Below are 20,375 nucleotides of genomic sequence, written 5' to 3'. Positions count from 1 at the left end.
TTTACTTGCATAGAAACATTTTTTATTGACAAGAACTGAATGAACATTTATGTACTAGACCATGTATATTAAACTGATATATTGTATTGAATAAATATTGTATTTTTTATGAACTCCTCTGTTTTGTTTATTGTGTTGTTGTTTTGGTTTTTCAGGCACGAAGCATCGTTTTTGAAAGTGGGGGGGGGGGGGGGACTTTAGGAATTAGGAATTCCCCAAAATCTTCAAAATCCTAATCCGGGGTGGGGGGCTGGCGTACTATAATATAATAATATAATAATAATATAATATAATATTATAACTTCAATTTCAATCCTAATTTCCTGATTTTCCTATCAATTTGATTTTCACATCCCCCCTGCCCCCCCCCCCCCCCCTCCCCCATTTTTGTGTTAAATTAATTCTAGCGGCTAAAACGCTGGAAAGAAAGATAACCCCAAAAGGGAAGCTTTTTATCACCTTTTTTTCTTTAATTGTAGAATATCTAATTTAAAATTTTATGATTGAAATTCACTTCTGTAATGAAAACTGCAAATATTGAAATAATATTATGCAATCATTGTGCTATAGATTTTTCTTTTCGATTAATTCGGTTATGTATGAAGCATGGCAGATTATCACCACTGATAATAAAAATATTAATATTTTTTCTCACAACAATTATTTCTGGATATGACTTTTTAAGATCATTACCCAATGTTTCGGAACTTACAAAAAGAAGGTCTGAAATGACAAAGAGACAGATATATATACCTGCAAACAGACAAAATCATCAAGAACCCTTTATATAGTTTCATCCCCTGGACACACTTGACAAATGAAACGGATATAAATTGTATGCTTATTTAATTCAGCCATATTATTCTAGATTTTATATAGGCATTACAAATGTACTGACACAAATAACAAGTTAATTTTCATTAATTTTACTTGAAATAAATGTTATCATTATAAGCAGTGGGTATGTGTTAGACAAGGCCTATAGGTTATAGTTTTATCACATCGGGTTTGATGTACAGAAAATAAAAACTCCTACAGTAGCGCCAATATTGAAAATAGAGGGAAAACGCGTTCCATTGGAAACGGTAATATTTTCTAACTTGCCTTAAGTTTTGACTTTTTATCAATATATATGATATTTTCTCTTATTAAAACACATAAAAGTCATATCCTCTCAATGAGTTAGCTGTAGTATAATTTGTTATACCATACATAGGTCATTAAGATGTCTGGTTATTGGGAATTGAGACAAAAAGCATGAAGGGCAAACATTTCGGGGCGAAGGAACACACATTCTGTCGAACTTGTATTTCAATAATCTTTGATAAAGTTGGTTTGGGTGATTGGCATTAGGACCTTGGCATATAATTCTGGAGAAGTTAGTAAAAAGTTATATGAAATGTGGCATATACGGTAGATAGGGATGAAAAGGATAAAAAAGAGTTGGTATGGCAAATTGTCTTAATTTTGGCCAGGTTGCGGAAGTTCAAAGGTAGAGAGTCTCGCCAGAAATGTAGGGTACCATTCTGTACAGAATTTTTTTGTGAAAGAGAAGGAGTTTTAATTTTAGTGGATTATAAATAAAGCAAAGACTACAGTGAGGTTGCCATTAACGAATCGTCTCCATTAACGAATCACTTTCAGATAAACAATTCTGTATTTTTCTATTAAAGGTTCAATACTTAACTTAACATATCCTGTCATGTAGAGTTATTCTTGTTTTAATTATTTATCATGAAATTATTAAATTTTATCTTGTTTTATGTCGTAATTTCTAAACAAACATGAACAAGCTTTTTGAGGACGCCGACAAAAAGCATGCGTGCAGCTGACTACTTTCACTTTTCGGTTGAGCTCTGATGTGATCGGCTCATTGTATCTAAGCATATTTGGTACCGATGTTTAATAAAATTATCTGTCTACATGCACTGAAAGCGTCAAACAATTTCTTAATCAGAGAATAATTATATTAGTTATAATGTTGTGGGTAGTCAGGGTTCCAATAACGAATCACCGAGATGCGGGGATCATGGAGGGATCATGTCAAAATTAATTGATACCGCTACGATTATTTGCACATCTGCTTCAATAAAAAAAACCACAGAAACAACAATAAAATATTTTAAAAACATATCTCATTCCCATTTTCTAGGTTATTTTTCCATTCGATTATGATTTCAACCATGTTTTGGTTTCCCCAATTCCCTGTACTAATACGGATATTTATTGATTTAAAAACCCATGCCTTACAAATTAAAGTTATTCGTATCCGATGACATTTAGTACTTTATTTCCTAAAAATATAATTTTCCTTGAACATGGATCCTGTTTGCAGATTCACTATACATTTTTAATTTTGTTTTAAAAATATTTCTTAAGTACAAATGATCGCTGATTCCATATACATGTACAGGTCATGGAACATATTTATTTTCCCTGAACACATATCCAGCTTGCACATTCAGTCATTCACTATACATTTCTAGATTTGTTTTAAAATATTTCATTGTACATGCAAATGATCGCCGATTCATAACGTCTGACTTCCCGGTATTTGTTCTTCCATTTCTATCGGTGGAGGTTTCTTTTTTTCTTCTTTTTTTTGCTGGATGTCAATACTGGGTCCTGTTTTTGTTTTTTGGTTGCTTAACTATACAATAACTAAACACATTTCTAGGCAATTTTGTGTATTTTAATTTGTTTACTTTAAAATCGCCCTAGGATATGCTTCTAGATCCTTTAAAACCTTTTTTAAAATTAGTTACCGTTGTGTATTCAAACTTCAACTTTTCTAACGTACGTGCTAAAAAATCTTTAAAAAATTCGGAATGGCTAAATGTTTCTGAATAAATAAAAAAACAATGCAGAAATTTAAATTCATTTTTTCTTCTTATTTTTTTAAAAAATTTTTATTCCATGAGTTATTTTCCTCGCGATATTCAAGTTTCTATATGTTTATTTTTATTTTTTTTTTAAGTGTCGTTGCGCCGCATGAAAAATTTATGATGTAGTAAATATATGTTATGAAAACCCAATCTGATACAGTATTTAATTAATATCAACACATAATTTCAATGCAAATAACAAACCCGTTGCGACACAAACTTCATCATTCTGTGTCTATGCAATTTTGGGAAAAACCCTCGTATGTCGTATGTCGTTTTTTTTCTCGATTCATTTACTTTATATTTTTTTGTAATTTCATGAAAAGATGTTCATATACATGTATCTCATAAAATTAACAATATTAATGACTAAAAACTAAACGGTTTTTAATAAATTGGTGGATCAAAGTTTACAAATCATGCAATCATTTTTTTACCGTTGAATTCATTATTATTTTTTCATGAATTGTCGGGTTCAATAGAATGAACACTTCACTCAAAATGAAAAAAAATATTAGCTTTTCCATTTTTCATATTCATGCTTTAAAGCATTTTAAAACTTAAAAAAAAATATTTCGACACTGTCCCTAACAAAAAATAATCGACTGTATATATCACGTGATTCGGTAATGGAGAAAATGATCCGCTAAAGGAGAAAACATCGTCCATCAAAGTACAGCGATAATTTTTGATTAATCATTGGTTGTTGGGAAAGAAATATATGATGTTATGAGTCAAGTATGGTACAATTAAACAATGTTGTATTATGAATTTAACTCGGGCTTGGTTACGTACTATCAACGCGAATTTACTTAGTGATTCGTTAAAGGCGACCTCACTGTACCTGAAGAGTCTTGCAATTGATTAAGGGGTATATATATATATATTTTTAAATCCAGATGCATGATATGATCATCTCCTCCCTGGGAAAATATATTTTCTTGTGTATATGTGTTGATGTGAAATGTATTTTAAACATAACAGCGCACAATGCTTCATATGATTTTTAAGATGGTTCATAATTTACTTCCATCATGTTCCATAATTAACTTTCTTTTGATTTGTAGTTCCTCCCTATGGATGTAATCTACTGAAGGAAAGAAACATAAGATATGACAACTAGAATGAAAACATTACGAAAGAGAAAGAATGGTGATTTGGAGGAAAGCAATAAAAACCAGTAAGGATTGATTACATCAATACCCGACAACATTTTTCTGCCCTACATATACATGTTAGCTAAGTAATTTAAAGCAGACAGTATTTTGAGGGTTTATGTTTTTTGCTATAATTTACCCTTGAAATAGTTTAGAAAAGAACCTTTATGACTTCAGATAACAAATTCATTTTTTTTATGACTTTAATTACATAAATCAGATTTTTTTAAACTAATGAAAATTAAGAAATATTGTATAAAACCTATGATGAAATTAAATTTTAAAATATTTTGTCCTGCAGGTATGATTTTAATTTTGAGGAGGTTGAAAATACTCCACCGAAGAAAAAAAGACCTTCAGAAAATACCTGTAAGCTGTCCGTGACTGCAACAGTTGATAGTCCAGTTACATCGCAATCCGACACAGAGGTGGAAGAGGAAATAGCTGTGAAATCCTTCTATGGAAAAAGGGAGAAAAAATCTTTTCCACACTCACCCAAAAGACGCCAAGCAGCAAAGAAGGTGTTGAAAAAACTTTCAGATGAAGAAAATGTCTCACAGGGTGAAAGTCAGACAACTGATAGCGAACCGGAGGCAAAGAATAAAGAGAAGACAGATCTGGGACCAAGGTAAATTCACCTATAACATGTAGCATCTATTTATACGCAATGCTTGCTTAATACTTTGAAAATTGTATTAAGAAATTTGAAATAAAATTTAATTTAATTAATTAAAAAATCTTCAGCTTGTTTTAAAGGGGATGGACAATTCTTCAAAAATACTAAAGCAGGTTTTGATATTTTTATGGCATGTTTGTAATTTGTAGGACCAGGAAAGGTGTTAAACCTGCAACCCCATCCATTCAGAAAAATGAGACATCAAAAACTAACTCACCTAGAACACCAACAGTTCAGACTAAGTCACCAAGAACACCTATTATCCGGAACAAGACAAACTCACCATTAAAACCATCAACACCTGGCACTGGAGAGAGACGGTTCTTTAAACACAGATGTCCTGGATCTGCCGAGAAATTCATCCCTGGTGTGGTCATACGCAAAGGATTTGACTTAAAATTTACACCTAACCGAAAGGAGATTGTGTTGGGAAAGCAAAAGAAGGGCAGTGATAAGACCAAAGCCAAAAAGACAGCATGGCCTCTTACACCATTTCCTAAAGTTGAAGCTAAAAACTCTAGGAAGGCAGGGTTAACTGTTAAAAACAATGTAAGGCATTCTTATCCAATAGCTGCTTGTCAGAGAAAGACTTCTCAAGAAAGTAGTCCCACATTAAGCCAAGAAGAAAGTGAAGATTCCAACAAAACCAGTTCTCCAAACTCTGTGTCTTCATCCCAGTCTGTTGTAGATTCTGTTCATTCTGGGCCATCCATTCGCATCAGGACCAAAACTCAGACATTAGAGCCAGCATCTCAGCCAATGAATTCCGAGCTGGACATCAAAACAAACTCAAGTATTATCACAGAAGACAAAATCTCACTTAGCACAGACAATATATCTTCTAATGGAGACGCAACTTCTGATGTAATGGAGGGCATTCAACCTATTGAAACTGTGGACAGTGAAGGTGAGGGTTCACCCAAGAAACCGAATGACATTACCAATACCCCACAGGAAGAGACCCGGTCCAGTAGTTCTACAGGGAGTCCTATGGCATCCTCTACAGCATCGCCCCAGCAAAAGCTGTTCCCAATATTTAACAAGGTCACACCCAGTCCAAAGTCCAGGCTACGGACACTCAGAGACACACGAAGCAGGTAAAACTAGTCTCATCAAATCCATTGCGTTATAAAATTTGTTGTATTATTGTGTGTTCATATTATGTTTATCAGAGGGGATGACTAAGTTGAAATTATTAAATTTCACTGTTACAGTATTTGACTGCTTAATCTCTGAAGTGTAAAAAATAATTGTTAAAAATTTAAATAAATCATTTAAGACATCCATTCATTTATTGTATTGCTTTTCTCTCTTAAAGTTTAATGCAGTTATAAACTACATTTATGGCAGAAAAAAACGAAGTTATGTCAATTGAGTAAACTTCTTTGTATAAAAGTTCACATGATTTGTATGAAATTCTGTTGATTTGTAGAATTTATTTTCAGATCTGTTTCTAAATCCCCTAAGCTGAGATTTATTGAAAATAAAGATGATCAAATGACTTTGGTAAGAATGGATTTAAGGAATACTAATCAACAAATTAACAACAATTATTCACTGATAATACACATATGCTGTAATGTTCTTGTTTGACACTATTTTTCTTTTGACTAGGATGCTGGTCAGAAGAAGTTTGGGGCCACGCAGTGTGATACCTGTGGAATGATTTACTCCCAAGCAGAACCTACTGATGAAACCACTCATGCAAAGTTCCACCAGAGCATCCTCAATGCCCTCAAATTTCCTGTCAGTGAATATTCAATGGGTTTATCTTTTGCATGTCCATCCATTAGAAACTTATTTATATTGTTCTGCCCAAAAAATTTTAATGTCAAATATTGAAAGTTAATCAAATTTATGAAACCTGGTTATTGGTTCCATATTATAATAAGTGCATTAAGAAATTGTTGTGATATAATGATGTTAATTTTTCTTAAAAAGTTAAAGATTGTGTTTTTGTGTTAAATATCATTTTCCACCCTTTTAGATAAAGTTCTACTTTCAATTTATCCTAACAGGGTTGGAAGAAAGAGAGAGTGGTACAGGAGTTTGATGACGGTAGTCGGATCATCATGGTGACTTATGAAGATCCCAAATACGCTCACAAAAAGGTAAAGCAAAGATGACAAGTTATTTAGCAACATTCTTGATCAATATTGCTAGATCAACTACAAACCATGTAACGATTATATCTTACCAACTGCCTTTGTATAAATGGCAATTAATGAAAAATAACAATTAATAGTTATGCTTTATAAGATAATTTGGGTAAAAAAACATGACGTCATAATACTGTAAGAAGTCATAATGCTCAAAGGGAGTAATATTTTGTACTGACTATACATAGTCTCAACATGACTGCTGTAAGCCAATAATTTTCTTAGAATTCAACAGGAGGTAAGATATATATGACTGTACTGATTGCTAATGCAATTCAGAAGTACATGTATCTTAGGCTGTAAAATTTTATTAGATTTATAAAGGCAATCGCTAAACGTTCCCAAAAAAGCAAATGAAAACAATAATTGAATGATTGGAGATTATTTTTAAAAAAGAGTATTTGACACTTTTTCCTTTCAGATTATTTTTACAAATTTTTCCTATGAATTTTATTAGGTTGAAGAGATCAATAAAATTATGGGAGCTGAGCTGGGATTTCCAGAGAGCACTTTAATTTTCAGAACGGATTATAAGGTAACTGAAAGAAGAAGAAAAAATATTACTTTTAGACCCTTTAAATTGATATATTTGTTCTTTGTTACATTATTACATTTTTGTAGGTTTTTCTTATGATTTCTGATGAGAAGAAGATCATTGGATGCTGTATTGCCGAGAATATTACACAGGTAAATAAACATGGTATTTGTGATTTAAAAAAAAAAAACCCCAAAGTTTGCAATGTTTGTTTTTTCCATGTTTCCATGTTCTTTCACAATTATAAGAATCGCTTGTTTGCCTGTTCACACTAGCAGTCTTTTATACATGTACTGTCATTTAAAGCTAAACTGAAATGCATGGGTAGTAAAAATAGCAAATTTTCTATGCAAATGTTCTATGGACACCATTTATTATTTTGAATACAGTTTAGGTATTAACAAAAACTGACAAAATCTGAATGGTTATTTAGTAAAGATAGTTTCTCCTCTGATGTTGTTACATTCTAGGAGTAATTTTATAAACTAATATTCAAGTTTTAGAAAAAATAAATGTTTTTTTAAATGAATTCTGATAGTGAAGGAAAATCCTTTGTGTATTTTAGGGTCATCGAGTGATTGCAGATTCACAGTCCAGTCAAGAGTCTGGTTCCAGGCCCTGGTACTGTGACTCGGAACCAGAACCAGCTTCTGTAGGAATCAGCAAAATCTGGGTTCATAAGCTGCACAGGAGAACCGGAGTAGCCTGTAAACTACTGGACTGTGTTAGGTCAGTGTTGTGTGACATCTTAGAATGTTCGTATAGTCATGGTCTTACATCACTGAAATCTAGTTTTTCAATATTATACAATTATTGTCGAGATATAAGGGTGATTGGTGAGGGCAGCATTTTTGTGTGAATGTCCAACAAACAATTTTGCCCAAATCCCAGTCAATAACTGTTTTGTTATACTTTTCACTACAAATACGAGCATAAATTTGTGTAAGAGTATGGCGATTTCTATTTTGCCAAGTTTTGATGAATATTATTTAGTTTTGATGTAGCCATTCAATATCTAATTTGTTAGAGCGACTGAATAAAATTAGTTTTAAACTTTTTGCTTGGATGAAATTCAGAAATGGATATTTTATAAGGACATAACAAAAGATTTTGATGCAGATATTAAAGTTATCAGATAATTTTTGTAATATTCTTATTGATATCATCTCTGAATCTGAGAACATGGTAATTGTATAAAGTTAAGTTATAAAGTAAATTCATAAATCCTATTGACAATTTTAAGAAAAACATCACGTAAACTATTGTGTGATATACTGCTCAACTGTTAGTCAATTTTTTATGGTTTTTGTACGGTATAGTAAATCAGTAATACAATTTACTTACAAATTTAATTGTTGATTGCAGGCAACACTTTCACTATGGAACATTTATTCCCAAAAAACGAATAGCATTCTCGGATCCAACACCAGATGGGAAGAAGTTGGCCACTAAATACACAGGAACCAGTTCATTCTTAGTGTACAAGTTTGGTTAAAATCAACTTGATTGGAAGTTTGCTTACTGATCTTTTCTTTTATTTTCATTAAAGAAGCACACCTGTTTGATATGTACATGTAATCAATGTGCACTTTTATGTTAGTAAGATTATGTTTTATTATCCTAGTCAAGTGATCTTTTTTTAAGGAATGAACTTTTTAAGGAAATATACAATGTCCATCAAATGTTTTTGATTTTGACTAATTTTGTCCATTAAATCATCATAGAAAATAAAATTTATTGAAGACAGAACATTGAGTATTATTTTGTGTATGCATGATTAAAGAATAAATGATAAACCATAGTTTTCAGATGGTTAAAGAGGTAAACGATTTTAGAGCAGGTGCCCTTTTGATGGTCTTAACTAAGTTATTACTGGTCAAATCTACTAAACCTAGGTGGATGGCACATCTTGTGATAATAATGTTTTTGACAGGCTTGGATGCTGAAAATGAGTTTTTTGGAATTTTTTTTAGATGAAGTTACCTATTATACCCCATGCAATGAAGTTGCGAGGGGTATAATGTTTGTCCTTCAGTCAGTTCGTTTTGTAAACGCATCTCCTCTTAAACCACTGCACGGAATTTTTAGAAACTGTCGGTTTTATGACACTGTGTAGATTTGCATATTACCAGGAAATTTTAATTCCGTTATTTTTCTTCGAAATTCGGCACATTGAACTAGGAGTTGAAACTCCACAAGTTAACACCACTACTTTTTTGGTCAGCGCACAGAGTATTACGTAGAAATCTCTCAAGTATGATTAATATGAACGCTTCCTTAGGTACATCATTATCAGTGTCAAAACTTGGTACCGGTATTTACACAGTTATAAATGACAACAGTTTTTTTTAAATATATTCCTATGTAAAAATTAGAGGTCCCAATCAATCCCCAGGGGGTTATGAATTGAACGAACTTGAATCTCACTACTTCAGGATGTTTCCACACAAATTTCAACTCTTCTGGCTAATTGGTTTTTTGAGGTGAATAATTTAGAAACTGTGTCTATAATTCCCCCACTCAATCCCCGAGGATCATGATTCGAACTTTACAAGTTTCAGCTTTCCTAGCCAAAAGGTTTTTGAGAAGAATTTTAAAGATTTTCTATATATTCCTATGTGAAAATTTTAACCCCCCCCCCCATTTGTGCCCCCGAATGACTTCAACTTGGTACGTGTGTTCATTGGCAAGAAAACGTGTAATTGGTATTTAAGTTATTGTTGTCAAGTTCTCAGTGAAAAGATCCTCCAGCTTGTTGTAGCCATATTTCTGTGGAGCCCTTGTGTCTTTCAGGTCCTTGACCGTCAGTTTGTTACCTACTAGGAATTCTTTGTTCAGTTTGCCTTGACACCACGTGATCACCTCGTCTAAATAAGGCGTGGAAACGCCCGCCAATTCAGCGATTCCTTTGATTCCCATTGGGACGTCCTCACGAATGTACCGATACGTATAGTCTGGAACATATTTTCCGGGATTTTCTCCCTTCATGGGGTGAACTAAGCCGTCATAAGCTCTGTTCGTTCTCAGGGCCATCATGAGATTTCTTATGTCGGTTATGTGACTGCTGTAGTGTTTCAAATACCAGTCAAAGACGTGGATGACGTCAGACATATCGAGGCCCGGGACCTTCTTCTTTATTGTCCTCGCTGTTGCTAAACATTCATTGCTTACTCCTGACAGCTCTGCCTGTCTCTCGTCGATTCCTTGGTAAAACAGTGTTTTTTTGATAATGGGTTTTCCGTCCCATTGAGACCACTTTCCATACATTAATGGAGGATGGACAGTAAAATCTGCCATCAAAGTTATTGCAATGTAGTTTTGAACGCGTCTCAATTTAGGTCTGTCTCCAAATATATACTGAGAAAGCTCTAAAATTGGTCTGGTCTCAGAAAATTGCTCACCTTTCAACACTGATGCACTCAGTGTATCTTTGATTCCTAAAATTTCCACATTTTTTCCGAATTCAATAAGTCTACATGCCTAAGGAAGCGATTCGAACGTGACCATTGTACAACGCTTAGCTTTGTCTCCTAGTAAGTTCACGCATTCAAATTCAAATCCTGCCTGGCCTGGAAGTCCTACAATAACGGTGTTGTCATCTATGTACGGAGCAATGGCTTCCAAATACTGTGCATGTGCAAAAGCAGGAACGACAATGAAGATGTATTTAACCCCAGTAACAGCGTTTTGAGGGTTTTTGGTCACCATGAACGGTTTGGTTTGAATGAGATGTTTGCTGCCATCGTCGTTTCGCACAGTAATAAGTAAACCCAAGTTGGATATGGCTGCCCATTGCTCTGCCTTGTTACAATACAAATTCAGCACTCTGCTTTCTATGTTAGGCTTCGTGGCCGCCAGTCCAGCCAAACAATGAGCGCCACTTCCTCCTCCACAAGTTAAAACCACAACTTTTTCAGTCATCACTGAGCGTTACGTAGAAATCTATTCCTCAAGTATGATTAATATGAACACCTCCTGAGGTAAACATAATCACAATGTAAAAATTGGTTACTTAGAGTTATAATCGACGACGCAAATTTGTTATTGATACCCAATGGCATGACTTTTTAGATTCACGTTTTATTGAATATTTAGCTATGTAATTCAAAAATACCACAAAAAAGTAAATTTTGTTTGTTTTTAGCTCACCTGAACCGAAGGTTCAAGTGAGCTTATCTGATCACATGTTGTCAGTCGTCCGTCCTTCTACCTGTCTGCCTGTCTGTAAATTAAATTTTTGACTTCTTCTCTGGAACCACCTGACCAAATTTAACTTAATTAAGTACAAAGCAGCTTCTAAAAAAATTAAATGAAGGACGAAACCCTTTTTTAAAAGGGAGATAATTGCGAAACGGTTAACATAGGGTGCATGTCTTTAAAAATCTTCTCAAGAGCCACTACACCATAAATGTCAATATTTACATTAAAGCTTGCACATGTAATCAATATTTTGAATTCTTTAAATTGTGGCCCCCGGATTAAAATCGGGGCCCCAAGAGGGTTCAAATATTAACATAAAAATAAGTAGTGAAAATGTCTAAAAATCTTCTTTTCAATAACTGCTACAGTTTGTGAGATTACTATGCAAGCATCCTTAAATAATGTAGATTCTAAATTTTTTAAACCGTGACCCCTGACAAATACTGGGGTCCTGAGACGGGTTCAAAGTTTGAAAATATGAAGGGATACTATTAAAAAATCTTCTTTTCAAGACCCACATTGCTACAATTCGTGAGATTACAATGCAATCATCCCTATAAAATTTAGATTATAAATTGTTAAAATAGTGACCTGGGTCACTATTTTAACAATTTATAATCTAAATTTTATTTGAGGATGCTTTCGTTGTCACTAATACTGGGGTCCAAAGAGGGATTCAAAGTATAACATAGAAATATATAGGGAAATGTTTTAAAATCTTCTCAAGAGCTGCAATGCTAACGTTTGTGAAATAACAACGAAAGCATCCTCAAATAAAAAAGATTCTAATTTGTTACAATCGTGATCGCTGCACTAATACTGGGGCACACGAAGGGAGCTCAAAAGTTTGAAAAAGAAATGTATAGGGGTGATATATAAAAATCGTCTCAAGAACTACACTGCTACAATTTATGAGATTACAATGCAGGCATTCTCAAATAATGTAGATCATAAATTGTTGAAATTGTGACCCCCGGATTAATATATTTGGCCCTAAAAGTGTTTAAAGTTTGAAATAGAAATACATAGGGAAAATGATTAAAAATCTTATTACAGTATCAATAAATAAAATGCAACAATTACATTACAAGCATTCTGAGAAAAGGTGGATTCTAAATTGTTTAAATTGTGACCCTAGACTAATACTGGGGCCCCAAGAGTGGTTCAATGTTTAACTTTGAAATATATAGAGAAAATGTTTAAAAACGAAAATGAAATGGCACTATGAACTGTTGCTCAGGTGATCAATGTGGCCCATGAGCCTCTTGTTTAAAGAGGGGGTGGGGGGGGGGGTATAGAAAGACGCCTTTTACTCAAGAGTGTTCGTCAGCTTGCATCCGCAACTGTTTTTGGCAATGCTTGTACCGGACATCAATGACTGTACCTGCTCGCTAATGTTAAAATCGTAATATCAGAGCTTTAATCTACTTCTCCACATTAACACAACACCACGTTTGCATTTGCTTGATCTATCAGATGGCAGAAAGGGCCTTAAAATACAATTGCAATAAAAATGTAATGAATGAGATAGCAATGCAACTTTGTTTTTAAGTATTTATACAGGGTTATAATTGCCAAAGCAAAAAAAAAAAAGATATTAGATAACCGATTTCATGATTTTCTGAATTCACAATGTATTGAGTTTTGGATATATATAACTCAAAGATGCCAGATGCACTGTAAAAGTCAGTTTTGGTCTGTTTTCTCTTCGCATAGTTAAAGCCTTTTACTTTTCCACATCAAAAATTGAAAATTTGCTTTACGTACACAATGGGATCAGTCAAGTGTCTAATAAACCACAAAGCCTTGAAAATGACTTAAACAGTATTGCACGTCGTCATCTATACATGTCAACTACAAGCGGTTGTATTTCTTTGGAGTGTACGTGTAACCGTTGGTTTGTCATCAAATAAACAAAACAAAACACAGCCGTTGATGTTCAAATTGGGGATTTACGCTATGATTTAAACACCGTACAAAATAAATACAACATCATCAATATTTACTTAAAGACATATTTTATCACATTTGTAGTTAATATTTATGGACATATTTATCATCAAGCATAATATCTAACATATTAGACTGATAGCTAACTTACATGACTTTACTCTTTAAAAGGAAACAAGTCTTATTAACCAAACTATAAATAGATTAGATAGATAGATAGATAGATAGATAGATAGATAGATATTTAAAAAGAAAAAATAACACGAAAAACGTTTTAAGCTATCGTGTTTTCTTTTATAATTTCTATCTATAAATCACCGAGCATTGTGTATTTTATTTAGAATCTCATTTTGCTGCAAAAACCTGTTAAATAATTACAATTCTTCAAAAACTCATCATTTATGATAAATTTATATAAGACTAAATCATTAAATTTTATTACAAGGAAGATTTCTATACTAAGGAATAAAAAGGATATTGCAAAACATTTTTGTAGAAGACAACAATTATTTTGTAACTTTATTTCAATATGACTAAAAATGTATAAACCATTTTTAATGTCATTTTACAGTTGCATTACACTTAAAATTGCATATTACAAGGACATGGAAATTGCAGCTCATATTGCTTTGAGTTTTAAAGTATGAAGTGTTAACAGCATAGTGGCTGTTTGGTAGAAGCAAGGTGATTTGTTCCATGAACCCCGTTATTCGGGACCAATTGAGCGATGACAGTCACGTTATAAAGAATGTCATTGGCTTGTCTTAATAAATGTACAATGTACAATGTGTATGTCAACACTTCAGTCGGTTGAACAATTCACTATTGTATTTGGGTTTTTTTACCAGTATTTGGTACTTCCTTTCTAAAACATTCGATCGGAGGGAGACTGTATAATTCTATATTCCGTTCTTCACAAAAAATTGAAAGATTAAAATGATTTGAAACACTCCTCTTTCCACGGTTGACTATTTACTGAAATTCACAGAAATAACAAATTAGTAAAATTATTCATTAGACTGAAATATGATTGTTTTGTTATTTTTTTTTCTTGTAAGTAATGTATATACATGTATGTATTGACTTCACTACCACAAGGAAAGTACAAGTATGCCAGTTTGATTAACTGTATACATGTACAGGCACGGTCCCTTGGTTTTCTCTGTATTCATCTTGTGTATATACTGTGGCATACCAAACTTCTTTCTATACTGATACATCTTGAGTATTTCATTGTATTCGATGTAATTTTGTACATTTTCATTCCACGAGACTGTTTACGACAATTGTAAAAATAAAAGACATTTTTCAGTATGTATTTTAAAAATAATTGATATAGTGTTTAAAATCATGCATGCCTTTAGAGGGACATACAAGCATGTTGATGAATGTACAATAATCATACAAAACATAGGAAAATTTTAATATCACATCTATGATTCTCAGACCGCAATGAAATTAAGTACGACTTTTCAATGATGTTGCATGATATCCTCCTCGGTCTCGAGATGTTGTTTAACTGAAATTAAACTTAAGAGATTCGATTTTTACCATTAAGGATATCTATATTTACATTGGGATAATATTGTTTAGTAAGGCAAGCCTTTTGGAAAGTTGTAACTTTTTTACTTGTGGCATCGCTTATATTTCAATAGGCCATCTTTTTCCGGAGGAAGATCAGGTCAAACGTATTTCCTTTCCCTCAGGATACAAATATTTATAGCAACTACCTCCATTTCAAAATAGAATATGTTTATCTGAAAAAAAAAACCCCAAAAGAAGATAATACCACAAGATTTGAAAATACTTTCAAAATTAGATGAAATTATTTCACTAAAATAAAAATTAACTTGACAAGATTTTACTTAGACTGCTTAAATAACTAGTAAATGAATCTCGTGGCATGAAAACATGAAACACGCGCGCAAACAAAAGCTATTTGGCGGGAAATCATAATATCTACAATACTAGTATTAGATTGTCTCTATCGCCGTCAACAACTCAAATTATAGTATGTAAAAGCATTTCATTTTTGCTGGAGACGTGTAGGTCTTCATGTATATGTGAAAATCTTTGATAACGCATAATTCATCAAAGATACCCTGATAGTATGGGAAGCCAAAGGGTTCAACATTTTATCGATATAATTGTGCTTTTGTCGAATGTGTTTTCTAAATGCCTTATTCAATGAATGTATATATAGAAGAGTTCAATGTTAACTCTGTTTTTTGGTTCTCGGACATTGTGAATAACCATTTTCAAATCATCATTTGTAAGATTTATCCAATTTTAGAAAAATATTGACTCATAATTCTGAAATGTGATTGTGTCATTCGTAATTTGTATTGTAAGATTTGTAAAGTAATGCACATATGTACCATTATGACGACAGACGTCGAATATTATGTGAAAGGGCTATTAGAACCCTAGGTATCCTACGATAACTTATACCTTATAGATCATATTGTGTGTGTATCTATCTATCTATCTATCTATCTATCTATCTATCTATCTATCTATCTATCTATCTATCTATCTATCTATCTATCTATCTAATGTGTATGCTTACTTAATAATATCTCGCGCAAGCGCAGGAAATGAATAGAGCATGGCCAGGAATGCAAATCTTTACTAAAATTGATAACATTATAATATGAGGTCTAAATTCTTTTTTGTTGCATCTGGCTGGAAAATTACAAACTTTTTCGGCATGTGACTGATGACTGTTTGTTCCGTATGTAATTTATTTTTTGCAATTGAAATTACTCTCAATTCTTGCATTATCTATTATCTGTTAAATGTCAACCCTAAATCTCACACATACATGCCCAGTGACTTTTATTTTAAAACGGGGAGGGAGATGTAGTGAGTCGTATCTCTTTTCTAGATTTTATTCTGAAAATCAAACTATTAAAAAAATAGAGGAGGAGGATTACACCACCACCTCCTAAAGGAATGTCCCCGTTTTATGCGTATATATTGAACTCGCCCTACATTTTCCACAAAGTCGTTAATTAGTCAACCAGCGTTCTTACTTACCCCGTTCTGGATAGTTCTTTCCATCAGAACTAAAATCGCCCATTCAAGTAACGAATTGGCTCATTTTAATTTTTCCAAAATTTGTCAAGTCTTAATTTCTATGATTACTCTAATTAAATTGTCGCTAAAAATATTCACCCTTTACATAATTATTCAATTTTATTTCATTGCCAGTATATATTTTGATACAAACTCCCACTGACATGATACGCCAAAGCGTGTCTACCACCTTACTCTCATTTTTGCTAGTTCGGCCTAGTTTATCGAAAATGAAAGTAGGTTTTTAATTAATTTCACATTAATGACTTATCAGGTATGATTCAATTATAGTTTACGGACATCATCTCACACTTGTTGAAATATTAAAGGTGTAAGTAGTTACTTCTGAGATTGCATTTTGTAAATTTTGGAAAAATTTCATCATTTATAAGTAATAAAACCTCAGCACATATTGGCAATTTTTCATGTGTCATTATTAAGACAAGCCTGATTGAATTATATTTTAAAAGAATGTCTTGCGTGGATCTGTCATGCGCATATCTTGATTTTAGGGTGGGTGGGAATAAGGGGGTTCTTGTCCCTCCAGAATTATATACATGTACTTATGAATTTTATGAAGTAAAGTGACAGAAAATAGACCTTGGATTTCCCAACCTCTGTTTCTCAGACCCTACCCATTAAAAAAAGAGAAATTATTGACCCGTGTATGTTGAAATTAATATTTTGACTATCTCAGGTAGACAGTTTGTTTATTAGGCAACTTTAATTTGCGAAAAATCTAATATGAGTATAATTTAAGCCCATAGCTACACGATGAGTCAGGTTTCATCCGAGTCATAGAAGCAATGCAAAGTCGTAATATATGATATGTTTCCAAAGTGTCTGCGACGTTTAATTGGGGCGTCATAGTTAATATGCTTTATTCTTGTGAGATATTGTGGAATTCGACCTTGATAATTCAAAATTTCTAATTCGTTTGAGATATGTCAAAATGGTCACTTAAAAGAGAATATCGTCGTTATTATATTGCCAATTTTCAAGCAATTTTATTCAACACTATAATTATGAGAATATATCGCGACACGAGGCGGTATTACATTTGTGTAAATAAGCCCTCAGCAAATTCAGACAAGGAAAGTAAATTAAAACAAATACACAGTCATGAGATGTAGGTCAAGCCGATCTGTCCTGTATACGACATGCACATAATCATTTTTGCTCAATGTTGCATTTGTGTTCGGTTATCGTTGTTAGTACAGAGGATAGTCGTATGGCATAGAAGACGTTTGTGATTTATGCATGTGTAAACCCAGCTAGTAAATGTAACTGATATTTCCATTGAAAATACAAAATGATGAATATATCTCTACGTGCTACCGACAACATAAATGATAATGCGAGTACAAGTATCCAGAAAGGATTTGGAAATGATTCAACTCCAGAAGGATTTATTTTGCAACTCACGTATAGAGAAACGACTTTCGAAATAACATTCACTTGTGTGATTTTAACTATTGCGTTCTTTGGGTGCATTGGGAACCTTGCCACAATAGGTAAAATCGTATACGATCCGAAATACCACAAACCGACATTTGCTGTTATCGGGCAGTTGGCTTTGGCAGATTTTCTTTCAGTCACAGTTTTAACTTTTGACAATATGACAAACTTTTCGAAGTTTTTGCCAGAATTTACAGTCTTCAGGGATATTTTTCAATTAAGTTCATTTTTTCACGTGTGTTTACTTTCCGCTGTAAGATATTTGATCACCGTTCATCCCCTACAAAGCAGACAACATCTAACTGTAAAGTCGATGTGTTTGTGTTCACTCACAATATGGATTTCAAGCGGTGTTGTCATAATTGGTTTAATATATACTGCCGAGGCAGTACCTAAGATATATGTGTTGACGATTTATCTCATCTTCAATGTTTTAATATTGTTAATAGTCTGTTCTGTAGTGGCCCTATTGCATGTTAAAAAGATAAGAACATTACAGAATTCTTTGTCTGTAACAGAACAATCACAAAGAAGAATGAATATTGTTGTCACTGTGATCATTAGTATATTTGTATTATATCAATTGTTTATTGTTGCAGGAAAAATAATATTTACCTTTTCAGATCAACTAATTGGCTATTACTTAATATATGGATTTGTTATCATTGGAAGTTTAAACTTTTCTTGCAACCCGTATATATTATTTCTTTCTCAAATCATATAAGGTGTTGCATGCGTTTAACGATTTCATATTGTATACATTAATGAATATCCAATTTACTATATCCATGGTCATGTACCCTATTGTATGTTGTTATTATTCTTGAATTGCAGCTAATGTATATAGTCATGTTGAAAAAAAAACTCAACATAGAAACATTAAAATAGACAAGGTTTAATAAAAATTAGTTCCTCATATTTCTTTTTTTTTCAAGTCACAAATAATTTATTTCAATGCAATATAATACTCACCCTTGCCTTTTTGGGTTTTTTTTTTGTATAGTAAGAATAAAACGTAATATGCTAGCTATCACCATTTTACTGATTTGAATCATGCAACTTTTGTTAGTTTACTAGTAGATGAATCTTATACCACAAAAATACATGCCGCAGTTTGCACGAGGAAGGGGGAGGGGCACATCCAAACAAACGCACACGCACGCGCGAACAAAAGCTATTTGGCAGGAAATTATCATATCTACAATACAAGTATTAGATTGTCTCTATTGCCGTTAACAATTCAACATGTGTCCGTATAAACAGTATGCAACAGCTGAGCGGAGCTGTTACATAATTCATTTAGAAAAGTGTAGCATAAGTTATATAGTAACGTCATATTGAAAATTCACACTCGCCCATTCGGATATGATACTAACTTGATTTTTTCGAAAAGAATTTAAAACCGGCCGGGAAATAATGTAATTGTGCATTTGTTTTATTGCCTTATTTCATAAATGTAAAAATAGAAATGTTAATTGTCAACTTTGTCATTTGGTTTTCGGACATTTCAAATAGCCATTTGCAAATCGTTATTTGTAAGACTTTGAAATTTTGGTAAATTGTTTACTTATTATTCTTTCGATACTAGTTTGACATTTTTGCCTGCGTCATTCGTAAATTATATTTCAATATTTGTAATGTAATGTACCATTATGGCGACCGGGGACGCACGTTACGTCGAATCTTATGGGAAACGGACTATTGGAACTAAGGTATTGTGGAATCATCATAATGTTCGTGGAAGACCAATATTAGTTGCTTTGGTGGTAAACCCTTACCCACGAATTTATGTCCCTACAAATGTTTATACAATTTTTTTAAACATTTATCAAGATCACCCCGAAGATGCTACCCACGAATTTCGTCCCCACGAACAAGGGAAAATTTAGCTACCCACGAACATTGACCCCCACGAATAAAAATAATTCCACAGTATTCTACCTGATAGATCGAGTTAATTTCTGGATGCAAGTCTATGCTTTTGGTAATAGAGACTCTTGTAAATATATATGCTAACTACATGATGTCCCGTGCAAGCGCGGAAAGTAAATTGGCTTTCTATTCATTATACACACATTTTTTGTAAATTCATGTACTGTATATTCTTAATCGTTTTTCTTAATCTACTCTTTGAAAATTGAAATCATAAAGCAACTGGCTAGTTATTTAGAGTTGGGACAGGAATGAAATTCTAAACTGAAATTGATTATATATAATATGTGGCTTAAATTCGTTTTGTTGCAGCTGACTGGGGAATTATAAACATTTTGGCATTTG

General features: G+C 32.9%; 2 protein-coding genes and 1 pseudogene across 2 annotated transcripts; 2 read left to right on the top strand and 1 right to left on the bottom strand.

Moving 5' to 3' along the window:
• The first annotated feature begins 973 nt into the window (after window positions 1-973).
• LOC128167807 (N-acetyltransferase ESCO2-like) lies at window positions 974-9,161 on the top strand. Its single transcript, XM_052833725.1, has 11 exons — window positions 974-1,085; window positions 3,953-4,065; window positions 4,344-4,670; window positions 4,868-5,815; window positions 6,164-6,224; window positions 6,333-6,464; window positions 6,737-6,829; window positions 7,335-7,412; window positions 7,499-7,564; window positions 7,978-8,141; window positions 8,778-9,161. Exons 2-11 carry the CDS (start codon window positions 3,998-4,000, stop codon window positions 8,905-8,907), a joined length of 2,067 nt encoding a protein of 688 aa, XP_052689685.1. The 5' UTR covers window positions 974-1,085; window positions 3,953-3,997; the 3' UTR covers window positions 8,908-9,161.
• A 960-nt stretch (window positions 9,162-10,121) lies between these two features.
• On the bottom strand, window positions 10,122-11,346 carry LOC128164951 (opine dehydrogenase-like; annotated as a pseudogene).
• A 6,461-nt stretch (window positions 11,347-17,807) lies between these two features.
• Window positions 17,808-19,008, top strand: LOC128167221 (somatostatin receptor type 3-like). The gene has a single exon (XM_052832800.1). The coding sequence runs from the start codon at window positions 17,953-17,955 to the stop codon at window positions 18,820-18,822; it is 870 nt and encodes a 289-aa protein (XP_052688760.1). The 5' UTR covers window positions 17,808-17,952; the 3' UTR covers window positions 18,823-19,008.
• Window positions 19,009-20,375: the final 1,367 nt, after the last annotated feature.

The sequence above is a fragment of the Crassostrea angulata genome, chromosome 10 (assembly GCF_025612915.1).
Source record: "Crassostrea angulata isolate pt1a10 chromosome 10, ASM2561291v2, whole genome shotgun sequence".
Taxonomy (NCBI): Eukaryota; Metazoa; Mollusca; class Bivalvia; order Ostreida; family Ostreidae; genus Magallana; species Magallana angulata.
The sequence above is the reverse complement of the archived record's forward strand: the minus strand, read 5'-3'. Positions and strand labels throughout refer to the sequence as shown.

Coding starts and splice junctions, on each gene's coding strand:
- LOC128167807 (XM_052833725.1), top strand. CDS start 3,998: ATGACAACTAGAATGAAAACATTACGAAAGAGAAAGAATGGTGATTTG. Junction 4,066..4,343: donor GAGGAAAGCAATAAAAACCA/GTAAGGATTGAT, acceptor TTTGTCCTGCAG/GTATGATTTTAATTTTGAGG. Junction 7,565..7,977: donor TTGCCGAGAATATTACACAG/GTAAATAAACAT, acceptor TGTGTATTTTAG/GGTCATCGAGTGATTGCAGA.
- LOC128167221 (XM_052832800.1), top strand. CDS start 17,953: ATGATGAATATATCTCTACGTGCTACCGACAACATAAATGATAATGCG.